This window comes from Numida meleagris, chromosome 16, assembly GCF_002078875.1.
Source record: "Numida meleagris isolate 19003 breed g44 Domestic line chromosome 16, NumMel1.0, whole genome shotgun sequence".
NCBI lineage: Eukaryota > Metazoa > Chordata > Aves > Galliformes > Numididae > Numida > Numida meleagris.
Window position 1 is genome coordinate 4790430 of NC_034424.1, and position 24118 is coordinate 4814547.

A 24118-nucleotide genomic window follows, 5' to 3' on the forward strand; every position below is an offset into this window, starting at 1 on the left:
CCGTACGAACCAAGAATTGTGTCTGGACATCTGTGGCAGAGATTTCAACTTCACCGGCGAGGCCGAGCGCGGCTGCGAGGCGGAGGAGCGCTCTCCTTCAGGTAACCATCTCCGAGCAGCGCGGGGAGAACGATTGGAAGGAAACCAAATAAACAGCGGTGGCGATGCTCACCTCTCCGCTCTGCCGGCTGCTTCCGTCCTGCCATGCGTCAAAGCGCCGCCGCACCGGGGCCGTTCGCGGGGACCGCAGCCGCCGCCGACCGAACCCCGGCGGAACCGGGAGCGCTGCGCGGTTCTGCGGGAGCGGCGGGGCCGGAGCGGAGCGGAGCGGAGCGGGCGGTTGTGGCCGCGCTGCCCGGCCCCGAGGCGCCCGCTCTCTTTATCCTTTCGCTATTTCTATTTTAAATGCGGTTCTGTTTCATTTAATTTCTTCCTGCGGACGCGCTGCGCGCCGGGGAAGCCGCTTCCCATTCACCCTCCTCCTCCTCCTCCCCCCGACCCCCGGCCCGGCCCGGCCTCGCGGAGCTCCCGGCGGCTGCGGGACGGGGATGGGGATGGAGACGGGGATGGGGACGGTCCGAGCGCCGGGCGCGGAGGGGGGAAGCCGGGAGCGGGGACGGGGCCGTCCTCCTTCCCTCGCAGCCCCCATGAAAGCGCGACCCGGAGCTTTTAACAGTGAGGCATTATGAGTCCGCAAGCCAAGCGGCACTGCCGGGGCTGCCAAGGAAACCCAGGAGGAGGACGGAAGCATTACAAGATCCGAGCAAAATTTCGCTAAGAGCCTATGTAGGACAAAGCCGGAGGCAAAGGGTGTTTTAGAAGGGTTTTATTTCAGAAACTTTGTTACAGGGTTTTGCCGTACCCCTCTTCCCCCCCCTCCCTTTGCCCGGCTTCCCTCACCTCCGCATCCCCAGCAGTGATTGGCAGCTTTTACTACGGCAGGAGCTGAGCCGCCGCGCCGTCCCTGCGCTGCCAGGGGATAACGCTGCCCAGGAAGGAGCTCAGCCTGTCAGCCGGGGGGATCAGAGCAGAAAAGCTCAGCCTAAAGCGAAAACGCAGCGTAGGGGCAGGGCGGGCAGCAGCGCTGAGGACAAACCTCCCTTCCCAGCCGGGTTTGAGGCCGTTTAGAGCAGGTTCTCTGTTCTCAGCCAGGTACCCTCTTCACCTGGAATCCCCCTTCCGTTCCCCTCATCCGACAAAGCCACTGGCAGCGAGCTCAGGGCAGAGAAGAGCCCGTGGCCCGACCAGGCCATTTACAAATGGCACAAGCCAGACTCGAGCTGCTGCGCCTGGATTTGGAAAAGGCTGAATATTGGTTGCTCTCAGTAGCGTGCTTTGAAGTCGAGGTTTCTCAGCGCTGCAGCCCAGAGGTGCTGGAAGCTATGCAGGTTACGGCGGGGTAAACGCAATGGAGGAGTCAGCAGGGAGGTCAGACAGGGAATTATTCTTTGGCACTCCCCCCCAGCCAGACAGAGCGATGAGCAGGGACGGGGTCGGGCTGCTCAAGCAGGCGCTGCAGCCACACACTGCTCGCTGCCCCGGCTCCCACCCGGCAGCTGGGGGAGGTGGAGGACGGGGTGACAGCGGTGCAGGTCAGCTCCGAGGGGCACGGGGAGCAGCTCATGGCCCCGCAGAGCCCTCAGCCCCGGCAGCAACGCTGCAGCTGGGAACCACTGCAAGTGTGTGTGATCAGGGCCGGGAGAGAGCAGGAAGGGGCGAGGAGGAAACGCTGCAGCACGGTGCAGGCCCGCGGTGCCGACGCCGTCCTCTCTGCCCCCTTCCCTGCACTCTCACCGTGGCATCCTGGCCAGCATCCCCCCTGCGCTCCCAGGACGCCCTCGGCACGCAGCGAGAAGCCTCTCCTCCCGCCCACAGAAAGGGTTACAAGCCGCTCTCTTCCTTTCCCTGCTCTCAACAGCCTCCCCGTGCTCAGGCCCCGGCCTCCTGCTCTGCCCAGCCCGGCGGCAGGAGTGGTCACGGCGGAGCACGCAGCCCTGTCACCGCTGTCACCCAGCAGCAGGGCTGGCGTGAACCCGCCCCGCGCCGCCCCCGGCTCCACATCCCTCCGGGAGCAGCGCAGCTCCCCGCTGCTCCACGCCTGCACAGAATGAAACGAAGGCTGATCAATCCTGTCCGTCACGTTGACAGAAAGATAATTTGCTGCCCTTATCTCTCTGGGCTGGCTTAGAGCAGGCATGGGTTTGTTTACCCTCCAACCAATGGGTTGTAAATGGATGCTGTTTGTGGACTGGTACTTCACCCTGCAACAGCTCAGGTATGCAGGAAGCAGAAGGCATCGGACAAACAGAACTAAAAATGCCTATTTGCCTACATCCCCCAGGTAAATAGCAAAACAAGCGGAGAGCCAGTACAGAGGGTTCTGCAGCTGTAATCTCCACCACCTCACAGAAAAGCTAGTAAAGTCACCTTCCGTTTCCTTGCACTTCACATCTCGCCCTTCCCCAGGCATCTCGGTAGCTGGTGCAATAGCCTACACGACACCAGGCCTTTTGCAAAAAGAATCCCAGCTCCCTGCACTAAAGCAGAGGCGCTCTGCTTTGCCTCAAGGCAGGCACAACTCCCCCAGGATGCCTCGCTGCCTACAAAGATGCACCGTCCTATGCAACGTCCAGCACACCTCCTCCTTCTGCCACAGAAACACACGGTTGCGCATGCAGCAGGTGCTCTCTGCTCGTTAAGGTACCTGGAAGCGTGGTCAGGAGAGGTGAAATGAGGACCAAAAGATGGATGCTGTAGCAGTACGCAGCAGGCTGTGTGTTGATGGGGTTTTATTTGGATGTTTGTTAACAAGTGAAGGTGGTGGGATGATGCAGAGATCAGGCACAGACAGTTCGAGAGAGGTTTGGGTGGGTTCCGGTGTTCGTTTGCCCAAGGGCTTGGATTCACGTCCTCTTCTTTTTCCAGGAGTTCACCCGCCATGTAATGTCGAGATGAAAAGCACATTATCCTGGTCCTGGAGTTTATAATCCAGCTCACCCTGCAGGCCGAGAAAAAAAAATGAGGAATGGCTTAAATGTCACTTCCAAATACTAGCTGCAAAGAGAAAACAGCTCATAAAAAGATGGTGAGCGTTAAGGGAGAGCAGAGAGGGACAGACCAATGTTTCCATCTTAAAGGAAGCAAAGGTGAGAGAGATCAGAGAAGGAGCTGACATTCATTATCCCAGGAACACACCGCTTTCTGGACCACATTTTTGACAGAACAGGTGGTTGCCTGAGGCAGGAAAATAGTTAGGGGCTGTTTGTTGTCTGAGACAGCGGGCTGAAAAGGGAAAGTGTTAACCACCTCCTTTTTGGGGAGGGATCTCCCCAGGGCTGCCTTCACCTGCTGGGAACAGCCTCTCTTTGGCAGAGGGGGTCTGGACACTGCTGGGAGCTGGGAAGCCGCCTGGTGCCCTCCAGGCTGTTACCACACATGTGGGCCAGAGGTCAGGGAGCATCTCTCTTCAGACCTGGGCTGGCTGATGAGACCCAGCAGGTTAGGTTGAGGCTGCAGGCTTCCCAACAGCCACAGCGGTACAACGCAGGGAGTGAGATCCCTGTCTGCCCCTTCCCTCTCAAATACTAGATGCTTTGCTTGGGGCAAGGATCAGAAATAGCCTCTCTGAGAGCAACCATGGAACAGACAGAGCAGTATTTTCAACAAAGAAAGTCAAATGGAGGGAGTACAGACCATTAGTTCCCAGTCTGCGTCGTTGATGAGCACCAAAATTCCTGGCCTCCTGCAGAACACAGAAATAATTAGGATACAGGGCTGCTAAAAGCTTCACAAATAGTTAAGAACGAGGGATGTTAAAGCACAGATCACACACTGACTGCCTATAAAGCCAAAGAGAAAAAAGAATCCTAGCACAGAGGTAGGAACAGGTACAGTCTGTGCCCTTTCTAGATCAAATAAAGGGGAGGCAGGAGTAATCCCAGAGCTCATTTGAATCAAAATGCACCATTCCTGAGGATGCTCCAGGATGACTCCATTTCCGTGTGAGGTAGAAAAGCCAGGTAATTAAACCCACGCAAACAGCAGAGCGAAGAGAGCTCCACGCAAAGGCAGGGAAAGCCATTCTGGTGCCACTACTGAAGGCAGTAAACACCCGAGATCCACTCAGAGCCCCTGACTACAGGCAAAGGGATTCCCCCTCTTTGATCTTCAGTGTCCTGCAATTGTCTCTCCTGTTACCAGGGGACCTGGCACACGCTTCAGCTCACAAAGATCCATGACGAATGTTAAGCACCCCCAGCGCCACCCCGCCGTCAGCGATGGCTCTTGCATGGCTCACTCTGCTCCATTTCTCTGGACTTTTTTTTTTTTCTCCCCCTTCACGAGGCTGGCCCCATTTTGACAATAAAAATACATTTCCCAGCAGAAATCTTGGTTGGCACTTCTCCGAGTGACTGCTTCAGTCCCAGCCATGTCAGCAGGGAACAGACAGACCTGCTAACACTGCCTGCAATTGAGGATACCCGAGCTACGCTGCTCCAGGTGACAACGTAGGGGAATTATACGCAGCCCTGCTTCACATTTAAGGCTTAAGGGTTTGGGGTGAGGGCTGCAAAAGAAAGGTGTGCTCTGCATGGAGCAGTGGGAGGTACAATTTGGAGCTGCTTCCAAGCCAAGGGGAATCCCTCCCAGTATCACTTTAGTATACCCCATGTTTTCATGGATGTTAACTTCCTTCATGAAACCAACAGGAAAAACGTATTCCAAACCCTGGGCATCAACAGGGAGGGAGACCCGAGGAGGAGTCACGCAGCTGTACTTACACAGATTCCCCTTGCATAAATAATTCCGGTCGCTCTTTCAGCAGATTCTGTTTGATCCACTTTAGCAGGTTTCTGATATCCCCTGAAAGGGAAAAGGACAGCGATTTACAGTGGGCTGACAGCTCCCAGGCACTGCCACAACCACGTAAATGTTTATCCACAAAAGAGGAGGCGAGGAGCACGCAGGGCAGAGGGGGACAGCTGCACACCTCCAACCACAGCAAGCCCGTAACAGGGCAGCCCCTCTCGGCACCCAGCATACCACCCTGCAGCCAGGCAGCACGAGGCATGGTGATGCTGTGTCCAAGTGGTGCTCGGGGTACAGAAGGAAGGAAGCCCCGTGCCTCATGCAGGCCAGTGCTCCTTCTTTGCACCCCTCACTGTCCTGTACCTGTGTTAATGCAGCCCACAAAATCAGTGCAGCCAGCACCAGTCCAGCAGGAGACTGCAGACAACAAGATTTCCTTAGCGCATCCCACCTCCTGCGTATCCCGCTACCGCCCAACACATTGATATTTAACCATGTGTGGGTCTAATGAGCTTTTAAAAGTCCAAACAAACACGTCCAAGCAGCTGAAAGCCCAGGGCAGGCACTACAGGTACCAACACCAGCAGCATGTGAACTCTGGGCCACGAGCACGCATCCAGCCCTGTGTTACACACACACACACATTGCCCACGATGGCTGTGGTTTGGACACCTGTACCACCGCCCAGCACCGTGCTGCTGCCACGCCGTGCTCCCCACACTACATCTTCAACCTCCCCTCCAGCTCCCTCCCTCTGCGCTTCGTGCTTACGGCTTCCTTATTAAAGCTCAGCCTTTATCTTTCCATTTCAGTAGGTGACAGGGAGGATTTGTCTTCATGTAAAAGGAGGAGGAGACACTGCTGGCGGGTTTTTATAGTATCAATTTTACTTTGCGAGGCAAAAACAATTTCTTTCGTGATAGCATCAGTTAATTTCCTATTGGAGAGGTGAGAAGTGATGGTGGGGGGGGCACAGTCCGTTACAGGGTTTAGAGAAGCTGACAAATTGCAACGTGGAGTTCTCCTGCATTCGCCTCTGTATTCCACCATTCCACAAACCACTTCGTCATTCTGAATCCACCACCAGTTATTCTCCCAGGGCTCCTTTGACCAGCCCTTGGAAAGCCCCCAGAGAGCTCTGTTTGTTTTAGAGGCGTGAGGAAGCTCTTGGAAGGCACCAATGCCCCAGCGAGGGCTGCAGCTGCTGTGGGCAGCATGGGTTCCCCCATCTCCCACCTTCAGCAAAAATGAACGCGCTCGCAGCAGCTCGACTCGGTCTCTGACACGCAATGGGATGTGATGGCACTGAGGACACTTTGCAGAGCTGGGGTTCTTTCGAATAACGTTATCCCTGCAGCAAGTGGGGACCTTTTTTCCCAGGGAAAAGGGAAGAGGGATCCTCCACGACGCCCTCCATCTCCTGTTTCGTGTCCCCACTCCACACACCGGTCCCAGCGTGGGGCTGAGGGGAGCAGCAGGGATTGCTGCTCTGCAGAGCGCTCTGACTGCAGCAGGAAGAGCTGTGTGGGACTGGATTGCCCCATAATGATACGTAGTTAGGAGCACCAAATAGACCATTTTCTGCTGCTTTGATGTCTACAGACACTGGAGACAGGAGCACACTCAAAGATACACTGCACTGGCCAGAATGAGAGCTAACTGCATCTCTCGTCCCCTGAAAAATGCTGCTGCAACGCCGAGCCCTCAGGATCCCACACCCAACCCCTCCTGCTCTCCATCAGCCAGCTACGAAGGCTGGAGCGGAAGGAAGAGGGAGAGGAGAAGGAGAAGGAGGGGGGCACAAAGGGGACACCGGCCCCTCCGTAGCACCGCCCGCGAGCTGATTCATATTTATGCACTTGCAGCAGGTCACACAACAATGAGCCGTGCCATACACCATTCTCTTCGCATGGAATAAGCAGCCCTTTCCTCTGGGACCTTTCGGGAGAGATCATTTAAACAGAAGCACACTGCACCAGCTGGATAAAAGGCAGCCACCTCGGAGCAGCCTGGGCGGAGGGGCTGATTTATGGGAGGCTGCACTGGAAGACTCCCTCACCCCTTCCCCTTCCATAATAAACGTGATTTTCAGCCCCACCTGAGCCTACGTTCATTTCCTCCTCCCCAGCAGTCACATACACGTATAGTGCAGGGGAAAACAGACACCCTGGCCGTGCATGGAGCTTCCCTGCTCCAGGCAGCAATGGAAATTAAGGCCCCTTCTCTACAGCCAACCTTAAGACATAATACTTCCAGCTGCTTTCTCAGCACTGATTCCCCCCCCCCCCGCCCCCACCTTCATGTCTTTATATTCTGTGCACTGATATTACTTGAACAAATCAATTATAAAGGATGAAAAATGACCAGAGCCACACCAGAACCATCTCCCACAAGTCAGATATTGAAAAGGAACAAAATTGCTTCCATTGCAAGTGGGCCGGGGAGGAGCCATCTCGCAGCTCAATGCCTTGAATAGAAGTCTTGATCAGCAGCTCAGGATCCTATATGGTACCACGATGGAAATAATAAGAGGTAAATTACAGCACAACTGCTTATCTCTTTTATGTGACATACGTAGTGTTCCTAAGGCATTTTCTTTCCATATGGGTCCAGCCCCGGCTTCCAGCTCGTGGGGCTGAGGATTTGCTGTGCAAACAGCAGGTCCTGCACAAAGGACGTAGAAGGAGTTAAAGAAAATACCCCGACCTGGGCAAGCACCACATCAGTCGACATTTATACTCCTGCTGGTGCTCCAAGCGTCCCCTCCACAGAACAGAGGCACTGGCTATTTGCAGAAGCACAGCTGCACTGCATGTGCTGCCACGTGGCTGCAGAAGCAACCACGGATTTGGGGCCGAGCGAGGCTCAGGTGAGAGCTGCGACAACGCAGCGCCCTGCTCCTGCCCCACCAGCTCAAGCCCAGCTCATCACTGCAGTGATTGATACATTTTTATTATGGCTGCATGGTGTCAATGAAATCCTTTTGGTAGCCTACTCCGTTTCATTCGCAGCGAAGAAATACCCGCACCAAAGCCCCACTCTAGTTACCATGAACTGTCCTTGCCACTGGCAGCATCAGCAGAGAGGCAGCGCGCAGAGCGGGAGGCTGAAATATTCCCAAACTGCAAAGGAGGGACTGAAGCACATGGTAGGAAATCCCTCTCTCATTTGTATACAGAGACAGCTCTGCTGCCTGCGCTCGCAGTACATCAAACCTCTCCAAATTCTGGGGAAAAATAATCTAAAGTTAATTAAAAAAAAAAAAAAAAAGAAAAACTGACAAACGTTTGAGAAAACTGCTTAGTTCAAGTGCACAGATGGGAGCTCAAATCCACAACACATGCATAAAACAAATCACCCAGCGAAACACACAGCTCAGGAAAACGAAGAGTGTGCTTGCAGTGACACAAAGTCATTGGCTCGTCACGCAGGCGGACAGGATGCAGGGACTGCAGTGAGCCTGCAGGCACAGACCCATCGGCGGCGGCTCGCCGTCAGCCCAGCTGCATTACAAACACTGCTGGTCGTGGTGGAGAGAAGCTCACAGCCTGCCCCGTCCTCCTGCAGGTCCTCTGAGGCCCTCTGTGTTACCCCAACTGTTCATTGCCAAAGAATCTGCTGAGCTTCCTTTGCAAGAGGAGCGTGTCTGGGGCTCCATTTTAGTGCCGCTTGAAATAAGAGCCCGGCTTCGTGTGCACCCTCAAAACCGGGGCTGAAATCCACGGATCTTTCCGAGCCCTATAAAACCTCCTTGGCCTGGTAGGCTTGTCAGTGAGATCTCAGCAGAGCGGGCACCAAAGGTGTGCAGAGAAAACAGGTGTCTGGAATAAGGAACACTGAGCTGGTGTTATGCTATGGGAACCTCGCACTGAACCCAGGAACACGCAGAAACACAGAAGGATTTTGCACAGCCGGTATTAGCTGACACAAACAGATTCACACACACACACACACAGTGCCCAGACACTTCCATGTCCCCTGCTTTATAACCCACATCCAAATCAGCACACAGCACCTGAAGGGCACCCAGAGGGTGTGACCGCCCCCGTGTCTGGCCCTGCTGCAGAGCTGGGAGCTTATTTCAGGGAGAGAGAGGAACCTCTAACGGGTGAACCATGGAAAATTCCCTTCTGGTCTGTAATAAAGAAGATATATGCAGGACTGGTCACTACGGGGTCAGTGCTGCAGGAGCACGGCGCTTTCCCGGGCTGCCTGGCGGACACCTCCCCATGGGGTACCATTTCTTTGACCCAGAATAAGATCATTTATCATACTGACCATGGCTGAGCTCCAATTTGCTGAGGTCACTAACTCGGGACGTGCGCTGCTCCACCCACATTCTCCGCCACTGGCCTGTAACCATGACAAAGCCCCTTCCCTGCCGCTCCTCTGCCATTATTCCCCCAGCCTGCATGGAAATGGATGGAAAGACAAGCTGCATCCCCCTTCCCCTGCCCAAGCAGCTTGTTTCCCCAACAGCTCCCACTCACTCGCCAGGTGAATGCCTTCCATGTGGTTTTGAATCTTACAGCACTCTAAGAGAGCTGCTACAAAACCCGACCTGAGGGATCCTCTGGCCTCCCATCTGAAATGCAAATCGCCCTCTGAAGCAGATGATGGTGTGACATAAACCGCAGAAGAAGACCTGGAACAGCTTAGAGAAATGGAGTCACAGCAAAAAGGGCTGCACACTGCGCAGAGCAAGCAGCAAGGAGAGCAAAATTCATTTTCTCTGACAAGCGCACATCCTGCCACGTAGTGATTTAAGTACTATGGAAAAAATTAGGGGGTAACTACAGCCAGACACAAGAGAATCCCAAGCGTTCCTCTCATCTGTTCTCATCTGCTACCGAAAACATCAAGCTCTTGGCTTCTGTGTTTTTTTAATTGTGCTGCAGTGTCTTTTTCTCACTTCTCAGCTGGGAGAGAACCCTCAGCAGAGCTCTTCTCCACCCTGGTGTGTCCATACAACAGGAAGGGATCACAGGGCTCTTCCACTGCCCAGCTGCTAGCACAGCGACTCAGATCCCAGCAGCCCTTCAGCTCTGAGGCTGTATCACAACCCCCACGAGCTGCAGAGGAGCTGCTCGGGATCTTCTGCTCCCGGCGGGCTGCTGAGAGGAGAACACAAGTTCATGGGATCCTCAGCCCAGCATTCTCCCCATCCATCATCTCCCAGCACCAGAAAGCAGCTCCGAGCTGATCCTCAGGGTAAACCTAATCCCTCCACATTTCCAAAGTCAGAGCACCTAATCCTGTAACACCCCGTGCTATTGTCATTTCAGACTCCCAAATAAATGCCAGCGCACCAAACTGTCTCTTTTAATTAGGATCACAGATCACTAGTGCTGGTCCAGAGTCTTGCCTCTCGTGCAGAATTGTCAAAGGAAGGAACCAGGAAAGCCTGAGACTGCTACACGGGCGGCAAAGAGCAAGATTAGGAATCGCAGGCATTAAAAACAGCAGGTTAACAACTCCTGTGATTTTACCCCTCTAGCAGTGTAGAATTATTGGCCACAAAAGACCACCTCGAGCTTTGCCCACTCTGATTTTGAGATGCTTGAGCAACACAGGGCTGCTACCAAGCCCCACGGAGACCGTGCCGCGGTCCAGCAGCTCCTGCAGTCAGGAATCTTCCTGCTACGCAGCAAACTCCCATCTCTTCACTCCTATCAATCTATGCCGGACGATACTGCATCACCCTAGCAATAATCTGTCCATCCCTGTGATAAAGGAGATACCCCACCTCATCGCTTTTCCATTCATTTATCCTGCTTAACCTTGAATGTTGCTGGTTAATTTTCTTTAAAGCTGCTCAGGAAGACAATTCAGAGGATGCATTACTAACTGCAGGCACAACGCTCAGCTGGAACCCATCAAACTGAAATCTCTCCTCCCTCACATTTTCCCAGCTTGTGGGTTTCGTGTGAAGAACGAGGAAAACCCCCTCAGTTATCACCCGAGGCTACGGGAGCTCGTGTGAGACCCCAGCGAGGAGGTCCTGCAGGAGCTGCAGAGGGATTCCCCACAGCCTGGCACAGGGAATCCCCCAGGCTGGGCTCTCCTGGCACTGCCAGCTGGAAAGGAAAGCTCCTGGAAGCAGGCTCTTTACCCCCTTCCAGCCTTGCTGGTGGTTACTGGACACTCTGTTGGATGAGTCAGTGTCACAGCTCAGTGACTGCCGTGATTTTATTCCTCTACATACAGAAATCAAGCAGAGCACCAGCTTTTGCCTCTCACTTTCGGGCTCAGAACCGCTCGGCTATTATCAGACTTTCATACAGGGCAAGCACCATTAAACCGATTCCTGCCCACCCAGCCCAGCCACCCCCACAGATACTCCAAGCCCCACAGCCTTACTTGAAAGGGGAAAAGAAAGGGCCAGTGAGATGATCAGGGTGGAAGAGAGGGGGGGTAAGATTTACAAGTGAATGGAGGTAAGAATGGAGCAGTTTGTGGGATAAAGGGGCTGCAGAGGGAGCTTTACAGATGTGCAGAGGGACGGCGGCTCATTGTTTAATTAAGCAGAAAGTGGCTCTTTTGAAAAGCAATTTTGCACAGGAGCTCTGAGCTCAGCAAACAACTCCTGCGAGTGAGGGCAGGAGGAGAAAGGAACAGCTGGCCCAGAGCCGTGTGAACCGCATGCTAAGCGGTTTAAAGGGCCCGGATCCTCCTCCCAGCCTTGCTCCGCTGCCACCCTCTGAACAGTGCTGTCAGCACCGCAAATCCCACCGAGAGAAAAGAGAGAGCGGAGGAGGGGGCCTGGCACAGAAAGGTTATCCTACTAGGTGCCTGCACTGCAATACAGCGGCTGGGAAGGAGGGTGGAAAAGCCAGGCTTTGTTATCACAGGGATTTGGTCACACACAAGAGCCGGTTTCTTGGTGCCTGGGAAGCCCCTTCCACAATGAGCCCTGGGATGAGCTGACCCAGCAGCGCAGCCTCCCGGGAGAGCACTGGGGCTGCTCCTGCACAGCTGCCAGCATCCCCCTTCCCCACCTCGGGGACAGCCACCTGAAGCCCCACCAAGGAGCAGCGAGCAGGGATGCCTCATCTCACCGGGCTCCTGGCACTGTGACTGCTGGCATGAGCGGCCGGGCTCCAGGGCCAAGCCAGTGCAGGCTGAGATCCCAGCTGGTAGCTCACCTTCTCCTCATCCCAGTGGATAACGAGCTGTCTAAGAGAGGCACACGAGGAGTGCAACAGCCCCATGTCCACTGGGACCTGCAAGTAGCGCAGCGTGGTTAGAAAGGAGCTGGCTGCAGGAGATCTACAGATTTCCACCACCCCGCTTTACCAAAACCACTTTTACAGGGTGTTTGGAGCAAGTCTTCAAACATGGGAATAAAAACCAGAGCAATAACAGCATTGCAGAGTTTTACTGACTCTACACACTACCCAGTAACAGCGCTGGGCACTGCAGACAACTGATGCCAACCCTCCCTCCTGATTTCTCAGCCCTCTGGCATAGCACCCACCAACTCTGAGCACATGCCATACGTCTCAGCCCGTAACACAGGTCTGATCTCTCGGGATCCCCAGGCTCTTTCCGAGCAGATGAATGCTTCCAGCTCCCCAGCAGCCCTCCATGCTGTGCAGAACAAGGCCCCTGGAAAGCAAAGCTCTTGAGGAGCAAATCATGCAATGGGGATTTTAACATAAGCAGCACTTGGCAGATTATTTTAATTTTCCCTCTAAAAAAAAAAAAAATCTGATTAGCAACAAGCTTTTTTTTTTCCCTGGGGTTCTGGTAAAGGGAAACCACAAACAATTACCAAAACACGCCGATTAAAAATTTATCCTTCCACACTCGCATGTGCCAAAACACACAGTGAATTCTGGATTAGCCCACAAGATCCAAGCGATCACTGCTGAACCAGGCACTACTGCTCCAAAAACATCAGCCCTGGCACCAAAACCACGGGAGAACTCAGAACAGGGAGGCCAGGGACCTGCAGCACAACAGGGACGTTACAAACAGCCCCAAGCCCCAGCACAGAGCACGGCAGCAAGCTTTTGTAAGCGCTCTTCGTCACTGTGACACTGCGCATCTAAACCTGAAATCACGACAAGGGTTAAGTGATGCCAGCTACTTCCTACCCTTCCAACAGCGTCCACGCAGTTCGCATGGCCACAGACAAATCCACCACTGTGAGTCCCAGCGAGATGGAGGAAGGAGCTCCGACATCGCTCGCAGAGCAGTCACACAATGATCTATTTGATTACTGAAGCACTTGGTTAAATTACTGTGGCCTGTTTCGGGAGGAAGCTGCCAAATACATTTTCAGTTTTTAATTTAGGGTTTCTCTCTTTTATGCTCCATTGTCTCTAATAGCCTCTTAGACGTTTGAAAATAAAGTTGATTTCCCTGCCAATTTAATACTCTCTCCATGTGACAAACACCGTTATTCCCCCAGCTGCTTTCTCCCCCACACACTGTTTTTATACAGAATAAGCCAACGGGGCACTAACGTCTTTAGATCCTTTAACAGCATTATCAATGAGATCATCAAAATAGCCAGCAACTTGGGACAAGATTCTTGTTTAACTTGAGGTCCTCTCTCTGCAGCAGCTCCAAAAGATGACACAACCCTGCGTTAAGCGTGGCTGATGGAAATCTGTCTTCCCATACAGATAAAACACACCTTTTTCAGTTCCTGCTTGGCAGCAACTTCAACATGCAGGCTAAGGCAGCTCTGCTTTGGAAATAAAGAACTGCTGTTTTACTGACGTTGTAAGGATACAAAAAGCCCCTTGGATAATAAAAATAGGTCCTGCCACATGGCTAGACCCCTCGTGGCTTGCTCTTGTCCCACTTGCAGCTTTTTTCCTCCTGCCTCTCCTAATCCCTCCAGGAGCCCATCTCCAGGCATCAGAAAAGGACAGAGAAACAAATCTTGACAAAGTTAAGTGGCTCTGAAACCCACCTACTTTCCACTTAGTGCTTGTCACCAGGAAAAAGGAAATGACCACATAGTAATTTGTTCAAATTAATATTATTCTCATTCACAGAATGCTGCCCATATCAACTACAGAGCATTTTTTTTCCCCAAAATAAATAGTTAGAAATTTCTTCATACAGTTTTCCACGTTCCTTCACCTCTGGGATATATATAAAAATGCCTAAACAAATTAAAACATGTCCCAGAGAGAAGCTGCTCTGCAAAAAAGGAGGGCAAGGACAAAAGTAACTCAGAAGGAAAGGAAGAGTGGGATAGAGAGGGCAAAATGGCCAAAAATAAGCCTGACAGCTAATGAAATCAGTTAAAATGGGGCTTTGAGTGCAGATCTTCAAGCAGTACTCATACTACAACTCTTTCCCCAGAGTATTAAGTGGTGAACACACAAGGAAAGGTAAGCAACAGGACACAGCACAGTGCTGAGCTGTTTCTCCAATCATTATAATTGTGGCTGCACGAGGACAGCAGAGAACACACTACATGTATCTTTATTTACCCAGAGACAGATGAATTAAACTTTCTTTCTGTGAATAAGGAAAACAAATGGTGTTAGGAACACTACAGAATTGCAAGAATTTACCAAATTTCTTATTCAATTCTGCTGATTTCTCACTTTTACAACATAATTCTCATCCAGAGTATTATGACAGGTGTCTCCAGTGACTCCTTACTGTCAGGCATTAACCCCACGTCTGCATAGCCCATCCTTGTGCTAAGTGTAGGTACTGCAATAGCATAAGCCTCACAAGCCAGTGTCCGCTGCTGAGCCATCGCAATGCACAACCAGATTCAGAACTGAAAGCACCCTGTCATCTAACACACGTGAAAACAGCATGCTGCAAGCCATGGGAACTACCACACGGGCCCACCATCCGTTCTGCCTCTCTTGTCACATGGACAGCAGCATCTGAAAAACAAGGCAGCATGAAAAGCCAGAAGCAATAACCTCTTCGATTAATCTGCAGTGAATCACTGAAGATCGTGAGTTTGAAGCCTGAGACTGAGCCAGATCTTCAGGGAAAGTTTAATCCCAAAGGCTAAATCCAGCTCTTAGTGAAGACTGTAGAAGCCTCCCCAGCAATTTCAAGTGGGAGCGGCTTAGGCCACACACAACTATACTGCTGACAGCCATCGAGCTAGAAGAATCGCTCCTTGGTATCAGTTTCCCCCTTCCCCTGGCAGAAATAAACACCCCGTGTAATAACACTTTCTTCTTGAGTGTCTGATCATGGTTTGAATACCGCTGACACAGTCGATGTCAGTGGGTATCCTAAAATTACAGAACGCTAAAGAAAACAATACTCTAGCCCCGAAGTTTATAAACCAGCCAAGTAAGTGTTTTGGCAGTACTTCATCACCTTCTGTTTAAGGAAATTACATGATTTAACAGTGCTGGAACTTAATGCTGAACTCCCTCGTGATATAAGAAATTTTCACTACTACTTCAGTAGCAACAGGGGAAAGTTGAGGAACATGGCTAAACTCACAATACCAAGCAGCACCAGATCATGTTCCTGGATCCATAGTCCCTGTCATTAACCACAAGATAACACACTATTTCAGTGCCCCATTACATCTGAATTACACATACTTATGTCCAAGTATTTTCCACGGATCTGTAATTACTTACAGGCATAGCAAGAAAATTTCAGGCCTGCGTGTTCACAGCACATAGATTATGGTATAATCCATTCATGAGATATTAATTGTTAACATCCCCTGGTGCTTTGTATCTATTCAGTTTACAATCCCACTCTCAAATGGCATAAGGCATTGCTATCTAGCTGGACAAATTCAAAACAAGCCTGCGGCAAAATTATGTCGCGACTGCAGTAAGCACACATGTAAGGAGAAACAAGGCAATACAACATTTCTCAGTACTGATATGCCAAATAACAAACTAGAGATTAGGACTGTTTATCTTTGGGACACTCATGTCTTTAGTTTAACAGCATCTCATCTTTTATTGTGGGGAAGGCCATATGCAGTATGTCCAGCATCACGTTCGGGCATTAGCTCTGCCATTTTCAACTGCATCGCTAACACAGACTGATTACATACACTTGTAAGTCAAATGAGTAGGTAAAATTCATAAATGTTACACTGCTATACACATACATATGTATCTACAGTTTGCATATATACACACATACACATATGCATCTTGTGAACTTCAAAAAAGGCAAGGCAAAGTTATGGCAGTTTCATGTATCAAGCAAGAGGAACGTAGACACAATAAAAGCATCCAGAGGCTGGTTTCTCTCCAGGAGGAGGGAGGCAAAAGGCTTGAGAAAGAACTTGTTCCACAATTGCTTAGAGGACACAGAAAGCATTCAGATCATTTCTGTTTGGTATTTACTTTGAGAACTACACAGCATCTGCCAAGCTATCCAACCAACAGCGTGGCTGCAAGTGCTTTCAAAATACATCGGTGCTTGTAAACTAACAAAACTGCTGTAAAACCAGCTTTGTTTTGCGCATGAATTTCATTTGTTGTCATTCTTTCAAGTTATCCAGCAGATTCTGATACTCACAAGGCTCTGGCTGAGAAGGCAAAGTCACCTGATGCTTTTTTACACCATCGAACAAGAGTTCTGCACCACCTCTGAAATAAAAAGAATGAATGGCTGAGTTTCTGCTCCACTGTCAAAAGGAAGACAGTACAAAAAGGGAATTTTACATGAATGCCACAACACAGAAAACAAATGACAGAGACTAATTTAGTATAGGATGCTCTTTGTCTTTTTTCCACTTACAAACCCAAGTCCCATCGGAAGTCGCCATCTCCCACTGCCATCACACACAAGAGCTGCAGTCATGGGCCAGGACCCCACGGTGCCGGGCACTGGCACAGCAGAACAGGAGGATGGCTCCCATCCCACAGAGCTCACAACTTGCTGTGCAGCGCCCTTCCTAACGCCGTGCTTCTCCCATCAGCTAGCAGCACTGCTTCAATTCAAACAATACTACAGATGCCACACGACACCGTTCTTCTCTACCACCTTTCAAGCCAGAAGCCTCACAGGGTTTCACAGAACATGAAAAAACGTAATATCCTCATGGAATAAGTATCTCCCTGGATTCCATTTGTAAGCAAAGAGAGGAAGTGACTCATACGAGGTTACACAGCAAGTCAGAGGCAGGGCCAGGAATCTTCCAGTCCTAGCAACCCCTCCCAACCCAGTCACCGCACAGACCGCTCTCACGAGGGCCTTAACTGGAAGAAGCAAGCAGTGATGGTTACATGTGAATGTAAAAAGCACATCTTCCTCCACTGACCAACCTAACCCCCTTTTCTGACACACAGAACTTACCAGCAGGACTAGCACTACAGAACAAAGTGAAGGTCTCCGCAATCACAGCTTTTTAAGAGAGAGGAAGTGTGAGCAAAACGCTGAAGATACAGAGATGGGCAAGCACAGGACCTGCCTTCACACCTGAAAAATGGGATTTAAATTCAGTGTAGATACCTATCTACTTCTACTCTTAAAATAAAATAAAATAAAATAAAATAAAAGATTTTGGAACCTGCGTCAGCATCTTCCTCATCTATATCCATTTTGTGGGGAAAAAAAAGGAACAACTCTGAATGTCTTGAGCTTCACATATATAAATCAGTTTCAATGCTGTGAGGCAGAAAGGCAAACTCATTGTGTGAGCAGAGACACAAGAAAACTTGGGTGCTACTGTGCAATATATAACACAGAAGCTGACAGTGTCAGGTCTTGATTCCAGACCGAACAGGATGGCCAGAGCATGAACTGTTTGGAAATCCACATCTCAAAACTCAACTGATATAGGAAAATGATCAACCCGTTCTGAAAGAATGTCACAAAATGCTAATCTCACTTCAGCTTTTTTTTCTTATGAGACTGCATTCTGGAAACCTTTACCAGTGCCTCACATCTCTTGAAAACTGCCTCAATAAAGGGAAGTATTTAAAACAAATAACCCCCACCTGAATATCAACAAAGATACATCCCCATGTTACAAAGTTCCTTTAAATTCAATATCTAAAAATGCCACATTAGGTTTTCTTGGCTCTGCCATAGAGGAGCACAACAGAACCCTTGTTGCGCCCTCAGCAGCATCACTTATATGCAGCAACTCTCCTAAAGAGCACTCTGTTGGTGTTCTTCCACCAGCTCACAAAAAATAGTTATCTGAAAATTGAAGCAGTAATTATTAACATGAGCTGAGACTCACGCAGAAGAACAAGTCACAGTAATTATATGAAAAACATTTTTTTATGTAATGAAAACAAGGTCACGCTTTGTTACAGCGGAAAAATGTAGATTGCAAGATAAGGTCCTTCTGTAATGCGCTCGCTGTAGAGAACTCAGCTGCAATTTGTACATAGAGAGCTCATTTATGCATTTCCAAGGGAAGCAAAAACGCATCTCACTCTTCTGGGAAAAGTAGGAGAGTTAATGCAGCTGGAAGTGGGAAAGACTGAGGAAAGGATTCTTAAGGAGAGAGGCATTTAAAGGGTTATGACATGTCTGTGTTTGTGAGAGGGTGGGAAAATCCCCATAAATAGCAGCCTTGTAGCTTTCGCTAACAGAAGGCTTTAACAAATAGCAAAGTATTCTCACAAACGCTCACAGAGTGCCCCACGAGCACTCCAATCTCCAGACACAGAGCGTTGGCAGCGCAGACCCTGAGAGCACAGCGCTGTGCAGAGCCCCAGTGCGCTGCCCTGAGCCGAGCGCTGGGACAAAGCACGCGGACAGCGCGAACACACAAACACGTACACGGAGAGAACAGCTGGAAAGCAAGCGGGAAGCTTTTATTAATAATTGTAATAATTAAGAATTATATCACCTAAGGAGGGGGGGGGAGGAAAGCGCAAATAGTGAGGTGTACACGCACAGCTCGGCCCTGTGCCCCACATCGCCCGCCGCGGCCCGGGCGGCCCCAAGGTGCGAGCGGCGGCACCGGGCTGCCACGAGCCCGCGCCTGGGGCCCGCTCGCAGCTCCCACAGGGCCACAGGCTCAGCGGCCGCGGCCCGCTCCTCGTAGAGGCGCCCGGCCTGGCCCCGGCCCTGCCCTCCGCCCAGCCCTGGCCCCAGTTCCCGCCGCCGCCCTCGCTCACCCGAACTCCACCTGCAGCGACACGGGCGCCGCCATCTTGGCGGCGGCGGGAGGGAAGGGAAGGGAAGGCGCCCCCAGGCCGCACCGGAAGTACCCGACAGACCTTCCGGCCGCGCCGCGTTGCTCTGGCAACGGCTGAGTCGGAGCGACGGCCTGCGCCCATCGGGCTGCGAGACAGCCTCATCTGCCGGGAGCTCCAGCCTAAGCTTTTTTAAAACACTCAGAACGAAACTTGGAACACCCATTCTGCATTAAATTCACGTCTTGCCATTCACCAAGCTGTTCTTTACGTGCTGAGAATGCTTTAGCAAGGAGCTGCGTCAGCAGCTTCCCAGTAGTGAAGCCAGCCTGGCCTTCACCTCCTGCTTTGCAGATGATTTATGTTTTTGTGGGGATGCAGAAGTGGCCAAGCCGGGTCAGCCTGACAGCCATTCCTGCCATCAGCGTGCAAGACACGCTGCTTGGCGTCCCCTCAGCCTCTCAGATCGCCGCGGCATCGGTCACTGTCCGCAGCACGTTAATAGCACGGCACACATCTGTCGCCCATTTGTTTCTTCCTCCCATCCCCAGAGAGAGAAAGAAGCACGTGCACAGGCAGACACAGCCATGGTGGTGACAGCTGGGCTGTGCTGCGGCACAGGCTCTTTCCTCTGCAACGTGGAGCACACGAAGCACTGGGCAGAACTGGAGGAAAACTGCAGCGCCTTCACCCTCCCTCTTCCAACCCACCACTTAGTGGAGGGTTTGGCTTTAAAATATACATGTGCACGCACACACATTCAGAAAGAAATGTCATATAGACACATATACATTATGCATTATATGTAACGGGCATAAATTTCCGCAGACAGATTGCTCTACGTTTATGCTAACAGAGGTCAAGGCACGCCTAACCCTGAGAGCAGAAGGTGGTGGTGTTTGTAGCAGCCTTTTGTTCTGAGAGATGAGCACTCTCCCGACTGGGCCCCAGGAAAGACACTGCAGTTCCCAGCATAACCATTGCCGCTGCCATTGCTGGGGGTTATGCTGTGGCAGAGGCATGAAGCTGCTGCCTGTGGTCTTCCTCGAGATATTCCAGTTGGATTTTAGATATCTCTAAACTAAATCCTGAAGCCTCTGAGTATCTCAGAGATATGGTTCAGGATGTTGAACCAACTGTATGGGAAACAGGCAGAGGAAAGAGACGGCTTAGACAGAAATGTTATTTGTATACCCTTCAGAAGTGACTGAAGCACTCTGTTTACAAAGGATCTGGTAATCTGGGCTCCAGATCAGTGTTTGTAGTTATGATTTTCTATGAGCTATTCTTCCTGCTTCCAGAAATAATTTGTGAAGCCAAATAATAGCAGAACTGGCTCCTAAAAATCTTGATTCCTCAGCTATAGAAATGCAACAAAATATTACAGATTTAGTGTTAGTGCTTCCTCATAAAGGCAAAAGAAATTAAAAAAAAAAAAAGAGAGAGGGAGAGAGTGAACAGTAATCATAAATACCAATTTGGCTCATTCAAGCATTCAAAGCTGGTTACTGTTAACAGTTACCCTGGAAATACAGTCAGCAAGCACATGAGCTATGCGGGACATTTTTATGGACGATGTGTGCTTGGGAAGAGGAGCAATTCCCATCTCTGTGCCGGTGCTGAAATCAGAGCATCACAAATTTACCAGCATATGCTTGGGGAGGTGGGAAGAAAGCATGTAATCTCCTTGAGAAAGTGTAATGCTGATGTTGTTATTTCTGAAGTGCTGTAAGCATTGATGGTATTTGATAATCAAGTACATAAAGAAGGAACAGATAAAGTCAAGGTCCCTGCCTTGTGTTCCGTTTGCTGTAAAACGCTGTCCTCTTGTTCAAGCCCATGGATGTGTCACTGTGCTAACTTAAGTGAAACCTCTGTTTTCTACTCAATTTTTCACATCCTGTCCTTGCTTCCAGGCACAGTGTGGTGCCAGGCTCCGATGTTCCCTGGTCACTGCAGTGTTTCCCTGGTGGAGCTGGGCTGCAAGGCGAGGCCTTCTCCTCCCACAAATTCAACTATGCCAAACAAAAGAACAGGTTGAAAATTCAGCTCCTCGGTAAAGAAGGTTTAGTTTCTTTTGTCTCAGCCCTTGCTTTTTGTTTTTTGGTTTGCTTGCTTGTTTTCTCCCTCGAGCACAGAAGGGGCATCGCTCCATCCCTCCAATGAGGCAGGAAACGGTTTAGGTTGCCAACACATTTTACGGGGAAACATACTTTATGAATACAACAGGGCCCAGTGCTACGAGGAAACATTTTATCAGCGAGCCCCAAACTGACGATTCAATTATTTTTCAATAAAACATCAGGGGAATGCGCCAACAGCTGCTCGCATCCTTCCACACAGCAAGTCAAACTTCAAGGGGAACAATGGATGGCGAAACGGGAGCCATCTCCGAGGAGGTAACAATGGGTTTCCTCGCTCGGGGCTTTGTTTGATTTCCAGTCTCAGTTTTGAACTCCCTCCGCGCGGGGGTAGGACGGGGCGAGGGGGAAGCAGGCAGAGGGGAAGGAGGGTCAGGGGGAGTTAAAGCCTTTTGCAGCCTTTCTCTGCCATTCATGTGGTAATTGGGTGTCAAGCAGAGATCAGTAAGATGGAGCCCGGCCTCTGTGCCCGGGTTAAACTGCAGTAGAAAGAAAGCGGGAGCTGAACCGATGGAGGCCTGAATGTCATTAGGGCGGAGGAAGCGCCTCTCCCCCAGGAGCCCTTCTGCCGGGTGCGGGCCGCGGGGCCGCTTCCCTTTCAGGGCGCCCCTGAGAGCGGGCAGACAAAGCGGGAGGGCGGCGGAACAATGGCGCACCCCCGTCTCCACCTTCAATAGGGAGCTCTAAACAGGCGTTTAACCTTCAGAATAGCTGAAAGCGATACTCCAAGCTGAGAACACGGCTCGCCCGCCGCCGTTAGCCTCTTCCTGCAGCCGGGGGCGAGGAGGGAGGCTCCCATCACCATTGCCTCTGTCGGTGCGGCACCAATGATGCTCAACCCAGCACCGCAGGGAGCCATGAGGATGGGGCAGGACACGTCCTGCTTCACCAGACACGGATCTGGGCAATGGTGCCAATCCACGAAGGGGAATACCCCGTCTTCACACTCCCTGTTATCTGCTGTGCCTGAACCGCTCAGAGCTCTCCCACCGCTCGGCCTTGCTGTGTTTGTGCGTACAGGAGCTGTTTTTCACTAACTGAGGAAATGGGAGTCAAGCCCCAGGTTATTTTGGAAGCCCCAGGGAAACGAGACAGACTCAACAAGAGGAGAGAAGAGTCTGTGCCTTCTCCACTCCTCTCACCCTGCTGCGTGCCAAGGGCTGCTCACTCTGCACCAGCTACCAGCCTCCATGTGAGGCCTTCCTGCACAGCAGGACACGGCCACTCCTTGCCCCCCCAGACATGGTGCTGAGAAGCCATGCTCTCCACAGGCCGCCATTCCCTTGGGGCTGCCCATGACACCACGCCACTGGGAGCCGAGGAGGCCAAGCCACTGCCAGCCTCAGGCCTGCTTACACTGGAACTACTCAGGGGAATCACATATTTACATTTCTAAAGGGTGTACCAAAGGATAGGTCCAGAATGTTTCTTAAAGGCAAAGCTTTCCAGGCGGTGCTGGGAGGAGCAGGCGGCATTGTCTGGGAGGGCTTCGGCACATGAGGAGTGGTGGAGGAAGCTGGGAGCCACGCAGCTTTAAAGCTGCTCACAAGCTCTCAGCAGCAGAAATTAATTTCAGGCAGAATGGTCCTGAGCATCTTGCAGAACCTCTGCCTGTGTTTGGATTGAAATATCCTCTAGTTTTGCACACCAAGCACAGCCTGAGCTGGACTGAGAGCTGGAAAGAGATGCTGATCAGAGAGAAAGTTACAGCTTTGTTTTTCTTAATATTGCCCCTGTCCAGAGTGATGGATCTGCAAGAATTGGTCATCTCTGTGGCGAAAAGCACGTTTGGTTTGTAAAACCCTTTGGCTTTGCTTAAATTAATAGGCTAATAATAACCCAGGGAAAGATTTTAATGTTTTCCTACTGTCATGGAAACAGCTTTTTAATTTTTTGATTATAAAAAAGGAATAATACCTCATACTTTCTATATAGTACTTTTCCTATATGCAGTTGTTAAGGCAGACTTTAGCTTATTGATTAAAGGACAGACATAAGCCTCACAGGCTGTCTCTAATCATAGAGGATTCAATTAGCTTCTTCCTTAAAAAAGGCAAAAAATTTAAAACAATCACTCAGACTCAGATTAGGCACTGGCTGCTACTTTCCAAGCACCTCTCTGCTGGAAGCATTTTGTCCCAGCACTGATCCAGGGCTCAGCAGGGCATGTGGGGTGGCAGCTTCAGTGGCACTCACATCTAGGTTTCATTTTTCCTCCCTGCTCCAGCCCGATTCTAGTCCCTTTAGCAATACAGACTGATTTTACTTGCAAACAACTGCTGTAATTCTATAAGCTTCCGGTGTTATTTGCACTTGCATTGAACGTGCAGTTTCTCTGAATGCAGTTTGCTTGTTTGAATCATAACCTGCTCTCAGACACAGGGAAGTGCAGCACTGCACCTTCCCCATGGCCTCTTCTGGGAGCAGCTTGGCATGCACAGCAGCATGGCTGTTTCTTCCAGGGAGAAAAGTGCTTCTATCTCTTCCCATACCACTTCAAACCATACATTTCCAGACAACAGCCCCCAAGATTGCCTTCAGGAAGGTCAGACTCTCACTTGATTTCTGTAGCAGAGTGCCCATCAGCAGTGGTCCAGAGGCTCCGGGTAGCCCTGGAGCAGCTGCAGTTTCCTCCAGGCAGAGCCTGGGGTGCCATGGATTCCTGCAGGGTCCATGTCCAGCACAATCACAGGTATCCAAAGCTTCCTCTCCATGCCAGGCAGGATCTGATCAGTCCCGAGTTTGGTTAACTAATTCCCAGTCTCAGTGCCCCCCCACCTCCCAGGGGCTGTGGGCCCCAGGCTGAGGAGCCCCCTGACACGAGGTGTTTGCCGTTCCCAGCCTGCCCTCCACTGGCAGACTGAGAGAGGAACAGTGTCCAAAAGTGGGACCTGAGCACCTGCTGAGCAGATGGCCATCATTCCACTCCTGTCTCATACAGGAGCCACCAAAAGACCCTTCAATATGACCCCTCCCCAGAGCACGATGGAGAAGGCCTAAAGATGGTCCTGGAAGCAAGGGAAGGGAAACAAGTACAAAAAATTTGACTGCAAGCTGAGAAATGAGATAGGAGATTAAAGATGGCAGAAGGTGGGG

The 24118-nt window shown here is 51.0% G+C and overlaps 1 protein-coding gene across 2 annotated transcripts; it reads right to left on the reverse strand.

The window, feature by feature from the left end:
* On the reverse strand, nucleotides 2755–19122 carry URM1 (ubiquitin related modifier 1). Of its 2 annotated transcripts, XM_021414307.1 has the most exons (5): nucleotides 18864–18987; nucleotides 16303–16373; nucleotides 4782–4863; nucleotides 3694–3742; nucleotides 2755–2998 (listed from the first exon to the last, which is right to left on the reverse strand). In XM_021414307.1, exons 1-5 carry the CDS (start codon nucleotides 18896–18898, stop codon nucleotides 2930–2932), a joined length of 306 nt encoding a protein of 101 aa, XP_021269982.1. In that variant the 5' UTR covers nucleotides 18899–18987; the 3' UTR covers nucleotides 2755–2929. The 2 variants fall into 2 exon arrangements, with proteins under 2 accessions (XP_021269982.1, XP_021269981.1); XM_021414306.1 differs by lacking the exon at nucleotides 16303–16373 and having other exon boundaries at nucleotides 18864–19122.